At 48.4% G+C, this 16704-nt stretch overlaps 1 protein-coding gene across 1 annotated transcript in view; it reads right to left on the bottom strand.

Moving 5' to 3' along the window:
* NFATC4 (nuclear factor of activated T cells 4) overlaps positions 1–16704 on the bottom strand; it is a 32729-nt gene that overhangs the window by 14518 nt on the left and 1507 nt on the right. The window contains exons 2-4 of the mRNA XM_084806185.1: positions 10021–11008; positions 4348–4510; positions 267–466 (exon numbers count right to left, since the gene is read on the bottom strand). Of these exons, the coding sequence (XP_084662311.1) occupies positions 267–466; positions 4348–4510; positions 10021–11008 (1351 nt within the window). The remainder of the gene's footprint in view (positions 1–266; positions 467–4347; positions 4511–10020; positions 11009–16704) is intronic.

Here is a 16704-nt window from a genome sequence, read left to right as displayed (position 1 = left end):
ATTATTTGCGCATTTTTCCATATGGTGAAAAATACCAATTTGCATCTGTCTGTGAGCAGAAGACAAAACAAAAGGCACCTGTCAATCTGCGAAACACAGATGGAGTGGATTTTAAACAGTCCATACATCCCTAATTACCACTCCCTTCAGGTTTGCTGCCACATAACATGGGGGAAAAGGCCTTTCACATCCAGACATATTCCCCATGCTTCTGATGGTGAGCTGGGGAGATCTCCCTGCCCTTGTGCACCTGCAAAATGACTCACTTGGCAGCCATGTTGTTCTCAGGAAGCAGGGACATCTCGAGAACCTTGGTGCCACTGATGATGGATTCGTAGCTCGTGGTGGCCACCATCTTGCCGGTAATACGGTGCACCTGGTAGAAGGCATGGGGGCGCAGGTTCCTCTCATCTGCTGTGCCGATGAACATTTGTAAGGTAAGGGGTTTCTCATCGTACCCTAAAAGCTAGGGTGGGGAAAGAAAAGACAGACGTAAGCTTCTGGCCTCTTATATTTTCATCTCTTTTTAATCTGCCCCAGCCGTAGACTGATTCATTATGTGCATTTGTGATATGGCAAAATTACTGTGATTTTTTAAAATTAAAATTTGCCATTGTCACAGGCAAATCTTTCTTGGCCACCCCACTGAGATCCAACAGCCATTCACAGCCAACGCATTTTCAGATCTGACATTCTATGGCTGAACGTCCCTATTCCAACCGGAGTGATTTTGAACATTCTGTGACATCACAGCATGGCAGATGTGCTGCACATGGGAAGAGGGTGGTCCAGCTCATTTTGTCACAAGCAGAACACGGATCTGCATGTTAAAATGTCACAAGTTCATAGCATCATAGAATAGTAGGGTTGGAAGGGGCCTACAAGGCCATCGAGTCCAACCCCCTGCTCAATGCAGGAATCCAAGTTAAAGCATCCCTGACAGATGGCTGTCCAGCCTCGTCTTGAACATCTCCAGCGTGGGAGAGCCCACCACCTCCCTAGGTCATTGGTTCCATTGTCGTATTGCTCTAAAAGTCAGGATGTTTTTCCTGATGTTCAGCCGGAATCTGGCTTCCTGTCACTTGAGCCCATGATTCCGTGTCCTGCACTCTGGGATGATCAAGAAGAGATCCTAGCCTTCCTCTCTGTGACAACCTTTCAAGTACTTGAAGAGCGCTATCATATCTCCCCTCAGTCTTCTCTTCTCAAGGCTAAACATGCTCAGTTCTTTCAGTCTCTCTTCATAGGGCTTTGTTTCCAGTCCCCTGATCATCTCTGTTACCCTCCTCTGAACCCTCCAGTTTGCATCCTTCTTAAAGTGTGGTGCCCAGAACTGGACACAGTGCTTCAGATGAGGCCTAACCAGTGCTGAGTAGAGGGGAACTAGTATTTCCTGGGATTTGGAAGCTACGCTTCTATTAATGCAGCCCAAAAGAGCATTTGCCTTTTTTGCAGCCACATCCCATGGTTGGCTCATACTCAGCTTGTGATCGACAACAATTCCAAGATCCTTCTCGCTTGTAGTGTTGTTGAGCCACGTATCCCCCATCTTGTAACTGTGCATATGGTTTCTTTTTCCTAGGTGCAGAACTTGGCATTTATCCCTATTAAATGTCATTCTGTTGTTTTCTGCCCAGCGCTCCAATCTATCAAGATCACTTTCAATTTTGTTTCTGTCTTCATCACTTTGAATTTTGTTTTTGTCTTCAATTCATGGCCATCATGACTTCGAACGGTTCTCAGCCTGCAGGGCCGAGTCCATCCAAGACTCAGTGGCTATGATGTCACAGAATGTTCATAAACACTAAAAGTTGAGGGGGAAAGTTCAGCTGTGGAACGGTTTGAAACAAACCTACTGCAGCTGATAGGAATACGCCAATATCCTCACTTTAGATTCTCTAAGAGGCCAAACTCTTATCGTTTAAAAATAGGTTCCAAGGCTCATCCCTAGCTTAAATTAAACCCTGCCACTAAATCTTTGCAAACTGGGTCTGCATTTGGTGAAAGGGCACTTCTAATGTATGATTTGCTCCCCATGTTCACCACCACTACCCCTTTACCAGTCACCCTCTTTGGCACTCGCCACTACAGCCGGAGACATCAGCAGTTTGGTGGTCTCGCCTCAGGGGCTGCCCAGATGTTTTTCATCAGAAACCAAGACTTACAGCTGCAACCCATTTGAGCCTTCAAGGAAACACTCCCTTTTTTACCTCTCTGTGCGCACCCCCGCCCCCGCCTCCACCGCCATCTCATGTCATGGAAGATGGAATATTCCAGGAAGGGGAGGTGGGGAATAAGGGAAGCAGTCTTGCTACCCGCACAGATATCTGCCAACTTTTAGGGAGGGGTGAGGAAAATGAGAAGGAGGGGTGAGATTGCAGGATTAAGGTGGAGGGGATACAATTTAAAAACACACACAGAGATGGATCCTGTGAGTGAGCTTTGAACTCCTAGAAGAGAAAAATGGAACTCTCCCCCACAAAGTGTGCAGGGAGGTATTTTCCTGGGCGCATCCCCCCGACACACACACAACTTGCTATCCCTACCATTCACAAAGAGTGACGCAGAGAGATGAATGCAGGAGGAGACCAGTGTTGTGATTCTGGAGTAAGAGCGTGGGAAAGGGCAAGCCCAAGATCCTGGTTACAGGGGAACATGATGGGGAAAGGAAGATTGAAACATACACAAAACAACAGATCTAAAAGGGAGGGGCGGTGTTTGTGTGTGGGGATGGTGGGGGTGAAAGACAGACTTTCTGGACCTCGCATTCGCAGCCCTCGTGGAAGATCCCACACACAGGGATCGCAAAATTCTTAAGCGGGTTAAATTTGGAGCTGGAATGAAGTACGGGAGGAGCTTCATTAGAATTTCATTGGGCTTCACCTCCCCCACACACAACCCACACTCCTTTGTTCCTTCCTCTCACTATAAGAGCAGGCTGGCCAAGTATCACCCACTCATTCCTGCTAAAAAAAGTTAACCTTTCCTCTTATTTAATCGACATTTAGTGGGCATCTATTTCACAAAATCCATGACATTTGCCGTCTTTTTTTTCTTTCTTTTTTTGCATGCAGTAAGGGAAGTCTTTGAAGTGGGAATACTTTTCGTCTTTCACATTTCTGGACGGATGTTTTCAAACCAGCCCTCCAACGGTGGGTGCGGGGAGGGGGCGAGGAGAAGTTTCCCTTTCCCTTCTGGATTATCCTGGCTGAAAATGCCATTAAAAAAACAAAACAAACAGTGACAAAAAGTCCTCTGGGGTGTGTGTATGTGTTTGGGGGCAGGGGGATTTAAAAATAATTATGCTGGAAACAAGAACATGCAGGAGCCCTAAATGAATCCATCATACTGAAAACAATGCTGGCCACCTTTTCCTGCTACTGGCTAAATTTTAAGAGGGGAGTGTCTGAAAGCTGCCACGCACCTTTCAACCTGAGAGCCTTATTCCCCAGAGCTAAATATGGAAGAGGAGGCTATGATTGTGCAGTGACAACAGAAACTCTTCTCATGCTCAGAGGTACTCTTAAGCCATGCGCAAGGCTAAACTACGACACATAGAACCACGTGTTCCCTTTCTGACCACAGGGAGGCGCACTCATTCAAAACCTGGTAAACTGGAGTTTAGGTCCAGTTCCCATTCTAACTATATTTAGTGTGTATTCGACAGGGGAATGCAGCCAGTCCTGGCTTTCAGATGAGCGTATCTATACAATAGTACTGTTTCTCCAAAACAATGTTGTGTCATCCACACCATACAGTTTTAGGTGTACACCTAAAAAAACAAAGCGTGCACCAGAATTTAGAAATACTTAGTATTTATATTGCACTTCTGAACAACCACAGTACTTCTCTCTCATTCCCTCCCCCGGCCCCGCCCGTTTCTCTCTCTCCCCAAGCCTAGTTTAAGAAAAAAAAACACCCTAGCATATTAAGGAGCAAAGTGCTATTCTAGTCTATTTCCCCTGCTGTGCTGGTTTTCTGAACACAGATGATTAAAAAAAAACAACAAAAAAAACGCAGGGAAGCATTCAAAAGTGACTAATTGCTGATGGGGAGCGGGGAAGAGAGAAGGATGGTTTGCCTAAGGCAGGAGTGGGGAATCCATGGCACACCAGATGTTGCTGGACTTTGACTCCCATCATCCATGACCTTTGGCCATGGTGGCTGGGGCTGATGGCCATTGAAGTCCAGCCACATCTGGAGGCCATAGGGTCCCCACCCTGGACTACAGCAATTTTGTGAGTTCTTTGATGTGGGGATTTTCTGACTCACCCTCTTTGCCCCTCTCTGCCCTCGGCTGCATCGTGACAGTTCTCGTTATCTCTCTGCCCCCCACCCCTCAGATACCTTCACCACAGGATGTCCCCCTGGAGCGGCCTTCACCGCACCCCTGCTGCCCTCCGTCTCGTAATGGGCCCGGTGGTGAGTTCGCGGCTGCACCTCGATCTTCAGTTCAAATTGTTCGTATTGATTGGGGAGGGGCCAGTCCAGAGGTGGGAGAGCAGAAGACCTGGGGATGGGTGAAGAGAAGAAAGGCGTTTGCAAAGCAGTCGAGGTAGATGGTTCAGCCCACGGCCTGGTTAGTCCTCCTCTCCTGCTCCAACTCCCCAGAAGGAGCCTGCCGGGGGGCTCGCAGACCTTTTAACAGCTGCGTCTTCCCTCATACAAGCAGCCACCTTATGTCAGGTCAGTCCCCTTTGCCCATCTTATCCAGTATTGTGTATTCCGAACGTCGGCAGCTCTCTAGGGTTTCACGTAGGGGGTCCTTCATACTTCTCACCTGCTCCTTTTACCCGGAGATATCCCAGACTGAACCTGGGACTTCCTGCATGCAAAGCATGTGCTCTACCACTCAACCATGGCTCCTCTCCAAATGTTGGCAGGTGCGGCGTTCCCCATTCCTTGCAACACTATGGGAGGACAAAGATGCCCCCGGTTAACCTTCTCCCCACCCATTACACTCACTATCACGAAATCCAGAACCTCTGGCTTCCTTTCCTAAGTTTCCAGTTAGTAATATTAGAACATGTATTGCAGGTCTACATCAGGTTACTAGCCCTCAACCATTTTTTATGTTCTTTCCCTGATTGCTCCCCTAGGGACAGTTCTTAACTCGCGGTACGTGGCCGCTAGTAAAAAGCCCAATATATTGTCATTCCTTCGGAGAATGCTCCTGAGTTTCAGACGTCTCTTACTCCAGATTTTGAATGCAAGAAGAGACCTGCTGGATCAGACCAAAGGTCCATCTAGACCATCAACCTATGTCATATGGTGGTCAACCAGGTACCCCTGGGAAGGTACTTGGTTGGCCACAAGGAGAGTACAAAGAGAATTGCTCTCTCTTATTGTTTGTCCCCAGTAGATATTATTCAGAGGCATATTGCCTCTAAGCATGGAGGCTCTATTGAACAATCATGGCTAATCTGTCCTCTACGAATTAGTCCACATCCCTTTTAAAACCCATCCAAACCAGTGGCCGTATTTATGATGAAGCACCAAATAGTATGTCTAAATAAGTACTTTTCCTTGTGCTGAATTTACAACCAATTCTGTTGATTGGGAAGAAAAACCTCTCGGTGTCATCGTCCTCCATAGCAGACAATTTTATGAACTACTCTTGTAGTGATTTTTTTCCCTCCAAACTGAAAAGCTTCTAATGCTCAAGACCTGGGTGTGGAACCTCAGACCCGTGGGCCAAATCCAGCTCATGCGGGGGCCAAATCCAGCCCACCTAGGCCTCGCCAGATGGCCCTACGTCCTTTCTCCTAACCCCCAATCGTTTGGTGGTTTCCTGGTTTGGCATGGTTGTTCTAAAAGGCTGACATGCTTCTCCTAAGGCTTGGTGACAGGCAGTAAGAGCTTTAAGCTAAATTATGCTGGTATTTTTGCTCCATCCCTTTCGCCTTTTGCTCCACCCCCTTTGCATTTGGCCCTGCCCACCACTGGAATGCAGCCTGATTGCTTTTCAGAAACTGATATAAGCCCTTGGGCTGAAAGAGGTTCAACACCCTTGGCTTAGACCTTCCCCGTAGGGAAGTTGCCCAAGCCCCTTGATCTTTTTGGTTGCCCTTTTCTGCAGCTTTTCCAGCTCAAAGGTTTCTATTTTGAGATGGGGCACCCTCAGAACTGTACACAGTATTCCAAAAGTGGCCAAAAAACACCATATATTTTTACACACAGAGACATACACACACACACACACACACAACACTACAGTATTGGCTGTCATTTTTTGCTGGTTTCCTTCAATGCACTCGCAGAGGACCAGAGCTCTCATAAGGCGTTTGAGCCTGCCCAGCTGCTCCCATCCCTGCACAATCTCCCCAAAGCACCAGCAAGCTGCCACGGAGAAAGGCTCCTTGATTCAGCAGCTCCGCTCTTGCAAAGCTCATCTGAATTGCTAATACTGCCTTTACAGAAATCTCCTCAAACACATAGCATACCCTTGTGAGCAAGACGATGCACCGCTTACCATATTTTAGCTGTGACAGGGCTGTTATCAGGGAATAACTCACTGTTATTTTCAAGCTTGGCTTTAAAAGATGCCAAGTTATAATTTGAAGAAATTGATTCTGGGACTGCAGACGGGCCTGGGGGTGGGGTGACGGAAAAGACCCCCTTCCCAACTCACAGGGCATAAGGCTGATCCACCATGCAGGAGAAAATTCTTTTGACCCAGTTGCTTACCTTAACAGGCAACGAGCCACGGCATGTTTATGCCAGCTCCCCCCACCCCCATAGCATGCATGCACAGCCGGGTCTGGGATGTGTAACTGGAGACACCAGCACTTCTGCCTGGGCTGGCTTGACAAGTTGTTTTTATACAACAGAACCTCTGGCAGCCAGACCAAAGCGCTGAGAGTGCAGCTGGCAAATTCAGACCGGCTGGGTTTTAAAAAATGTGGGGGGTGGAAGGGCCACAATCCAGGGCTTCTCCAGCACTACCACCACTACTGGAAAGTAGTGAGGAAGGAGGACATGTTCAGGTGAAGGAGTCTGGACACTAGGGGGGAGAGAGATAGGGATCTTGGAGAAATCCATCTGGGGATGAAGTTGAACGGGTTCTCCTAAGGTCGGCCCCCTGGACTTTGTTTTGGATCCCCATTGCAGTGCCTGACATGATCTGTAGTGAGTTGGGCCAGTTCACCGATTTTCTGGGAATTTCCCACATGAGGCTGGGGGAGTTCTGCAATTTGCGCAAATTTCGGAGCAAACTGCAATTCTTTCCGCCGAATCTGCGCAAATTACAGAAATTGCAGCCACATTTGCATAATTTGTGCAAATTCAGCCGCGATCTGCACAAATGGCAGAACCTTCCCCCCTACCCCCCCCCATGTGCAAAAAAGTTCCTGGAGTTCAGGGAACAGCCACACAGCTTGGCTCGCAGACACAAAGTGGGTCATGCGCACTGCGGAACTCCATCGAGCCAGAAAAGAACCGGATTTCCCAGAGACAGACATCCCTAGCAAGAGATGAGGCCCATTCTAGGAAGATGGAGAAAACAGTTGGCTAGCTTGATAGCAGGAAGAGAGATGTGACAAGCAGGGACTATGTGTAGAAACACAGGAAGATGCCTTACACTGGGGTCAGCCTATGGTCCATCTAGCCCAGGATTGCCCATTCTGACTGGCCGTGGCTCTCCAGGTCCCAGGCAGAGGCCTTTCACATCACACAGTCAGTGTGGTGCAGTAGTGAGAGTGTTGAACTGGGACACGGGAGACCTGTGTTCTAGCCCCCACTCGGCCACGAAGCTCACTGGGTGATTTGGGGCCAGTCACTCTCTCTCAGCCTAACCTACCTCACAGGATTGTTGTGAGGATAAAATGGAATGGAGAAGGAGGGGGATTGTGTACGTCACCTTGGGATGTAGATGTAACAATAATAGTAACCTGCTGACGCCCGATTCTTTTTAACAAGAGAGAAGTAGGGATTGAACATGGGACCTTTCCTCTACAAAGTATCTCCTCTATCGCCGAGCTAGCCTTGGCCAAATGTGGCTAGATGCCTACCCGGAGGGCCTATCGCTTACAGACTAGAAAACCATCGGGGTGGTGGGTGGGGGGCGTGTAGCGGTGACATCTCCTCCTGTTCCCCTTGCCCAGTCAAGGCCGTGGGGTCAATTGGAGTCCTACTTGTTACTGCAGACAGGCGAGAAGGTTGGGGCGAAAGGTCTGGTGAAGCAAGGGACCCTTTCGCTCACTGCTTCCATGGCCTTGAAACAGGCAGCATTTCTGGGTGATGCCCTGGTAACTTTGACTGGTCCTCAACTTCGGTCCTCAGAATTCCCAGTTAAAAGGCATCAGGTGGGAAGGGCGAGAAAGATTTCTCCCTGATGTCCCCTCGATGCTGGATTCAGCACCTCCAGATAAACATATCGCTTGTCCTTTAGTCTCACTTTTAAAAACCACTATATGCGTCCAGGTCAGGCTTGTAACTAGACACTTTCCTGATCACCTCTAAAACCTCGAAATTGGTTCTAAGAGAACAAGCTCCCTTTCCTTCTCCGCTCCTTCTTGCAGGACAGCAAGTTATTTGTATTGTCAGTATCGACCCTTTAGTTCCCACACCCCACCACAACTTTTAGTATAACCGCTATGATTGCGTATTCTTCCTCTGTTAACCCCTGCACCCATTTTTCTCCCTTTTCCTCTTTCGGCTCCCCTGTATCAGATTTTGGGCTGTAAACCCCTCAAGGGGGCACACTTTGTAATGCAGTGCACACACTCATGACACCATATTAAATAAAAAAATTAAAATGGCATATGCCAAGGGTGGGAGCTTATGACCTGTGGGCCAAAAGCAGACCTCCAAGCCTTCCAATCCCAACCTCTGGCCTTTCCCCAGCCCCCCCCCCCCCAGTTATTATTCTATCTACTCCAGGGATGGGGAACCTCTTTCAGTTTTGTAGACGCTTGCAGGTGCAGCGCCAAAAATGCAAAAAAAAATGCCATAATATTTTAGCTTAAAGCTCTTACTGCCCAGTAACTCAGCTGTAGGAGAGGCATTTTGACCCTTTAGAATGGGAAAAAACTGCACAAAAAACAGGAAACCACCAAAAGATGGGTGCGGGAAAGGGGGAGGGACCAGGGAAAGGGGTGTGGCCATCTGGAGAATCCTGGAGGGCACCTGGGCTTGGTATTCCCCACCCCTAATTTACTCCATCCTGCTCTGTCCTCCAGTTACCAAGCTGATGGAGGGAACCTTGCTCAAGTTGGGGAAGAAGAATGCCTAGATGCAAATGTCTTCCCCCCCCCCCCGCCCCTTCATTGCATACCAAGAGTCACATCAGTAACTCTGCTCACTTTTGGCTCTGGACATCAACAGGAAAAGGTTCCTCAGGCTTGGTATATGCAGACAGGTGGTTAAAAGGAAATAATGTTCAGCTTTGTGGACTTATGTGAAAGACTCTTTTATGAGGAACCTGTATCAGTTCCCTTGAGTGTATCTTTCCAAGACACTTTAAAAAATTTGTGTGCGCGCGTGTGCGGGCAAGAGAGGTTTCTGCATTTTAAATGCCTGAAGTGCAAGTTCTGTAAATGAAAAAACAAACAAACACCTTGCTACGAGTCATGATTGATAGTACTGATTTGGGTTGACCATGTCTCAGTTCTTCTGTTGAGTGATCCAGTAGTAACCAATACACACTTAATCTATGGAAGAGAAGTCTACACGTGACCAGTAGCCAAGACAGCTAATGTCTACCTCATCGATGTGTTTATTGTATGCAAGCCAGCCCAATAAGTTTTAGTTGAAGGCAGGGGTACAGATCTGCTACATTTGAAACTCCATGTTCGAGAAGCTGTCAACCTCTGTCTACTGGGTTCTGGAGAGAAACATCAGAAGACATTCCCATCATGTCTTGCTTCAGCATCTCCCCAAGACATCTGGCTGACCAGTCTCAGAAGGCCTCTCAATGGACCACTCTTCTGAACCAAATTCTTATATTATTAAGGAGAAATGGGAATGAGACACGGGAACAATCATTCTTCCCTCCTGAGGGAGCATTACATCTTTGCTTACCTGAATACAGGGCTATGACCTCCAATACGAGCCTTAGACCAGGCCAAAGGAGAAGGCACGGCGAGGTAATCCATCCCTTCTTTACGGGCCGTACTGAGTCCAAAGCCCCCCGTGGTGCCACTGCTCCCATCCTCCCCATTACAGCTCCCTTCCTCCTTCCGAGTAAGTGCCAGTGTCTGCTCCGTTGACGTCTTCCGGGCTTTCTGGGGAATGCTTTCCACCAGCCGGGCTCCAGTACAATTGAAGGGGGCCACATCGCCACTCGCTTCCACGGACTCCCCTGGGGCCTCCTCACCAAGGCTGCCCCTCCGGGAGAGACACGGGGACGCAGAGGAGTGCGTTTCAGAGCTGGAATAGCGGCGCTTGCCACAAGGAGAAGCTGGCCGGGGGCCCAGAAGCATCCACCCATCTTCTGTTCCCCGGCTTGGGGAGTAGCTGGCACCATAGGCTGGCCACGACTCATCAGCAGGTGACCATGGCTTGGGAGAGCCTCTTGGCGAACCCAAGGGGGAACTGAGGGCAAAACGGGCCGCCGCCTCATTCAGCTCGTGCTCCACGTCATCCCCAGTGGGGGCCTCGTCATCCGAAAAAAAGCTCCAAGGGGAAACACTGCCACTGCTGGCAGGACTCGGCGTGAAGAAACCAGAAGGTGGGGCCATCTCGCGGTAGCTCCCAAATGCCTCCAGGAGGAGGTAATCACGAGGCGAGGAGTCCCAGTCATCTTCCTCGGCCCGTCGGCCTGGCGAAATTGTCGTGATCTGGATGCTCGGGCACTCCAGCACCCGGGAACCTCCAAGGCGTACACGTCGGGCTGGCTGACTCTCAAAGGTGTCACCATCCAAGTCAGCTGGACGAGGAGGGGGAGAATGCATGCCGGCACGGCCCCCACCCAGATGCAGCGGACATGGGATGCCCAGTGGAGAAGCGTAGGGAGGAGGGTCCCCCAGAGCAAGTGAACAATACACAGGGAGGTTATCCGCGTCCAGGTCTGTAATGGAGACACAAACATAAAACGAGAACCACCATGTTGGATTAAGTCAAAACTTCATCTGGCCCAGTACTCCAAGAACAGGAGGCCAGGTGTCCCAGTAATCTCCCAAGAAAAGCATGCTGGAGATAGCCAAATGTGGTTGTTGGTGACCACCAGCACCTGGCGATGGAGAAGGTGCACTGCTCATGAACATGGAAGTCCCATTCTTTTCAAGTATGGCCGATAGACATGGTATCTGGGAATTTGGGAAATACTTTTTTGCATCTTTTTAAGGTCATCTGTGCTCACAGACACATCTTATAGAGATGAGTGCTGTATGCTGATCTTGCATAGTATGCATTGTCCCTCAGCCAATCAATAATAATAATAATAATAATAATTAGTATTATTATTATTATTTTTAATCCACCCAATGTTCTTGGTAGACTTATTTTTATTAATAAGAATTTTTGTAGCACATACAAATTTTCAAACTGCTGCACATATCTTACCTTGTAATCCTTACAGCCCTGCGAGAGAGGACAACATCCTTAACTCTATAGACCGGTCAAGTATTATGAAATACTCCATAAAGCCATAATGCTGGTGATGCTTGAAGAATTGGCTTGTTGCCCCCTTAGCACAACTGCCTTTAAAATGGACTTTTGTTTGATAATAGCTGCTGTGACTGTGCTTTATTTATATTTTAGTTCTCCCACACACACTTTTTTTTTTTAACCTGAAGGGTGACCCTGCTGTTTCAAGATAAAAGCCAAAGAGAAGAACTATTCAGTGAACCATTCAAGTTTGTAGAAATTCAGTGAACCATTCAAGTTTATAGAAACCTAGCATAGTTACTATAGTAATTCATGTTTTAAAAGTTAATTCTATCTTTTCAGGATACGTTTACTAATTAGCCTAAGTATCAATACCTATGCAAATTACAACTGCCGCGCACCCTGATTTCAGGGGTTATTTCAAATGGTTCCTGTTTCTGGAATAAAGTGACTCTAAAAAGGGGAGGGTAAAAAGTCTGCTAGACTGAGATACATGTGTGATTTTTAATGTATTGTGCGTTCAATGAATGCGTTCTCTTTTCAGACTCACCAGAAAATATGCAAAAGGAAAATTGATGGTTTATGTTTGAAATAGGCATTTTATGCAGGGATGGGGAAACGTCCGGCCCACAGATCGGATGCAGCCCACAGTGGTTCCCCATCCAACCCGCCGGCTTCTTCCGTGGGCTCTGCTCTTTCTCCCAGGGGAAAGCTCCCATCATGGATCAGCACCTGATCAGGGAGCTTTTCCCTGTGGGGAAGAAGCTTCTGCCTCATTCACTCCTCCTTACTTCTGAGGCTTATCCTGCTTACTTGCGAGTAGATATGCAGAGGCTTGGTATTTGCAATGCTATTTGAAAGTGCTGCTGAGTGATTCTGTCCTGCTTACTTCTGAGCTGACATGTCAAAGCCTTGTCCTGCTTACTGCTGAGTAGGCTTAAAATGGGTAGGAATCAGATTTTGGCCCTGCCTGTTCTGCCTTTGGCATGCACATGCGTGCACAGGCACACACATGTATACGTAGTGCATGTGTATTGTATACACAGCGCACAAGCAATGCCATGGGCAGATGGCTGGCAGAGAAGAACTGCCAGCAGTCGGGGGCCGGGGGGGGGGGGAGGCTTGGGCTTCCTTCCCCTCCACACAGCTTGCAGTAGCTGAATCTGTTATGCGAAACATGTGACCTGATCGATCAATTCAAGAGTGAGCATCAACTATCAAAGCAAACGACCAAAACAGAGGTGCGGGAAGGAGATTTTCCAATTACACCTAAAGAACGCTGGAAGGATCCAACTTTGTGCTCATGGCGTTTTTTATTTTTTTGAACTGTAATAAAGCTAGGAACCGAGTCCTGTCTGATGGGTATAAATAGTTGGTTAGAAAAACCACCCGCAGCACATCCAAAAAGAGTCAAATAAAGGAGAGATTCATTTCCCCAGAACAAACAAATATTTGGATCAACATAGCAAGGGGGAAGTGGGAAAGAGAGATTAAAGTTGATTGGTTCGATTTCCCCTCTTTCCCTCTTCCTTCATGTCCTACAACCCTCCCACAATACCTGTTTTAAATTTTAAAAGTTTTTCTGCCCCCCCCACCTCTGGTCATCATCTGCTCTCTCACCAGGGAGTAAGCCCCTCCCCATCATTGTTGCCTCCCCAAACCCAGTGCTCTGTTGCCGCTGTTCAGTGTGAACAAGCAGCAACGTTTCCCGTGCTCGTCCAAGGCATCGTGGCACAAAAACATGTGTGATATTCATAGGGCTACGTATCTGTGCGTGCATGTCCGCGTGGGAAGTAATTATAGGAAACTGCCAATGCTGGAAGGCAGGATGGAGAATGGAGGTGGCGAGCCAGGAAAGAAAATAGGTTGCTAGTTTTATCCCCATATCACAGCTGGAAGTACTGAGAGACAGCAGCTTGCTTAAGGCTACCTTCTGAGTTTGTGGCTGAAGCAAGACTTGAACCCAAGACTTTTTGGTTTGCAGCTCTGCCCCTTTGTTGTTCAGTCGTTCAGTCGTGTCTGACTCTTCATGACCCCATGGATCATAGCACGCCAGGCCTTCCTGTCCTGCGCTCTCTCCCGGAGCGTGCTCAAGTTCATATTCATTGCATCGGTGATGCTATCCAGCCATCTCATCCTCTGCCGTCCCCTTCTCCCTTTGCCTTCAATCTTTCCCAGCATCAGGGTCTTTTCCAGGGAGTTTTCTCTTCGCATTGGGTGGCCAAAATATTTGAGCTTCAGCTCCAGTATCTGTCCTTCCTATGCGCACTCAGGGTTGATTTCCTTTAGGATGGACTGGTTTGACCTCCTTTCACTCTACAAGCAGTGTTTCATGCTCAGATTTCGGCAGCCACCGCAGGAAAATGTGGGATCCACAATCCCTGGTAACTGTGAGCTGGTGTGGTATAGTGGTTAGAGCACTCTTCTCCAATCTGGCGTCCTCCAGAAGTCTTGGAGTACATCTTCCATCTTCGCCAGTGTTGGACTAGGACCAGAGACGCCCAGATTCAAATCACCACTCAGCCGCACTGGGTGACCTTATGCCAGCCACTCTCTCTTTCTCAGAGTAGAGTTTTCCCCCCCAAGGATAATGTGTGTGTGTGTGGGGGGGGGGGGGAGTAAAGTTTCTATGCAGCCCTAAGCTCCTTGAGAAGACAGACGGGATAGAGGTGTTCAGGAATAAATAAAATAAAGACATCCCAAACCAAGCCATGCTTCTAATCCCCCAATGCAATTTCCTTGATAAACGTGCCTTTTCTATTTCGGATAATTTGGGACAAAATGTGTTTCCCCACCAGCAGCAGCAGCAACAATTATTATTATCTCACCTTTTTTCCTCTTGTGAGGAACCCAAGGTGGCTTACATGATCCTCCTCCTCTCCCTTTTATCCTCACAACAACAACCCTGTGAGGTAGGTTAGATTGAGAGTCAGTGACTGGCCTAAAGTAACCCAGCAAGCTTCATGGTCAAGTGGGGACTAGAGCCTGGACCTCCAGAGTCGTAGTCCAACACTCTAACCACTACACCATACTAACACCTTTCTCTTAAAAAGACCCAAGGCATCTTACAAAAACATTATTAAAAACATACAAAATATAAAACAGCTACAAATCGTTTTCATTAAAATACCAAAATATGTAAGACAAACTTTCAGAATAACGATAAACAAAATAATTGATACATAAAAAGCCCTTAAATGCCTGGAAGCAGAGGAAAGTCTTGACCTGGTGCTGAAAATAATACAATGTTGGCACCAAGCAGGCCTCACCGGGAAGAATGTTCTTCAGTCAGGGCAGGGTGTGGGGGCAACCACTGAAAAGGCCCTCTCTTGTAAATCTTTTGACTTCATTCACCACCCCAGAGTCAGGTTGTTCCTGTCTATTCCTTATCTAGCAAGGCGAAAAGCCAGCAACTGTATCTCCCAGCTGAGACTGGAGTGATGCCAAACAACAAACCCACCCAAGCTAAGCAGAACCTCTAGGTACAGATGCAGTCTACCTCTCAAGCCCAGATGCTAAATGCAAGCTAGGTCAGAGCTGCTCCCTGGTGAAAGGGGAACTGGACTGGACTGTAGCTCTGCAGTAGACCACATTGTTTGCATGCAGAAGCCTCCCAGCTTCATTCCCTAGCATCTCCAGGTTATTAAAAGAAAAAAGAAAAAAAAAAGACTTGGGTAGCAGTTGATGGGAAAAACCTCTGCCCAAGACACCAATCAGAGTCAGTAAAACTGCATTAGATGCACAAATAGGAAGCTACCTAACAGTGTCTTGTTGGGACACTGTTTCCTAACTAAATTGAACCTCCATGTTCAGAGGCAGTATATCGCAGAATTCCAGGTACTCAGGACAAACAAGGCTGGCTTGTGCCCTATATTCATGCCCTGCTTGCAAACTTTCCAAAGGAATCAGGCTGACCACTGTAGGAAACAGGATGCTAGGAGCAGACGAACCTTTGCTCTCACATCTTTTGCTCCACAGGAGTGACGAATCTGCAGCCCACCAGATGCCGTTGAACCACAACTCCCATCATCCCAGACCAGTGGCCATGCTGGCTGGGGCTCATGGGAGTTGGGGTTCCACAACATCTGGGGGCCCACAGGTTCCTTCTCCCGTGCTCTAAAGCCTAGTACAGGGAGTAGGATGGCCACTGCCTTGCCACCGAGCGGGGTGAGGGCAGGGAAAGGCTGAAGCCTCCCCTCACTTTTGAGACAAATAATTTTGGAAGATTTGGCAAAGAAAGGGGGCCTAGAAAACTTCCCCTGAACTTGGCCCAATCCTCTCTAGGCCTCCACCCTATTTTGTGGGCCGGAGACAAACCCAGGATTTGGGGGTGGGGGTAGAGTGTGGAGGAGAGGAGGGGGTAGACTGTCAGGGAGGGGCCACCATCTGAACCCAATTAAAGGGCCATTTCCCAAAGCTCCAGGCTCCACTGGCAGGGACCCCCGTTGCTGAGGAAACGGGGCACAGGCCAAAAGACGAAAAGGAAAATTGTACTGTTGCAGGCAGCTAGTTGAAACCGTATGCTGAGAGGGAGGCATGCCCCCCTTCCCAATGTGCTGCCATTCCCCCCCCCTCGCTCCGCTCCGCCCCGCCCAGGATTTGAAGGCCCTGGACTGAGGCCAGTCTGGAGGGGCTGAATTCTGTGGGATCCTGAGGCCCTCTCAGTCCCCATCTGGATTTCATTTGAACCAGACGCTGCCTGCCCAGAGACGGTTTGACCTTTCTCGTTGGAAAAAAACCCAGTTTCCTACCTCCGCCTCTGGGGCTGGCTCGCACAGGGCTGCCAACTTCCTCACAGCAGTGCCCTCAGCCAGGGTGTGGATACTTGGGGGCCACAAGTTTGCATACAGCTGAACCCCCGCTGAACACACACACACACACACACACACACACAAAACCAGAAGGGGCTTCAGAGCCAGGAATGTTCCCACAACAGATCCTGAGACAGGGATTGAGGGTAACGGAGGTGGGGGGGGGGGCTTGAATTACAAACTTGATTTGAAACAAAAAGCCAGAGAAAGGGGAAGCATTCTCCCCCGCCCCCCGCTTCTCATTTTTTAAGTATGCATGTGGAAATCCATGTCACGCAACCCACATTTTTTCCATTTTGGGATTCAAAGCCTGGATCTCCAAATGTGATATTTTGAGTTTTCAGTT

This window comes from Heloderma suspectum, chromosome 6 (genome assembly GCF_057233095.1).
Source record: "Heloderma suspectum isolate Gila_16-S chromosome 6, 16-S_ref, whole genome shotgun sequence".
Classification (NCBI taxonomy): domain Eukaryota; kingdom Metazoa; phylum Chordata; class Lepidosauria; order Squamata; family Helodermatidae; genus Heloderma; species Heloderma suspectum.
The sequence above is the reverse complement of the archived record's forward strand: the minus strand, read 5'-3'. Positions and strand labels throughout refer to the sequence as shown.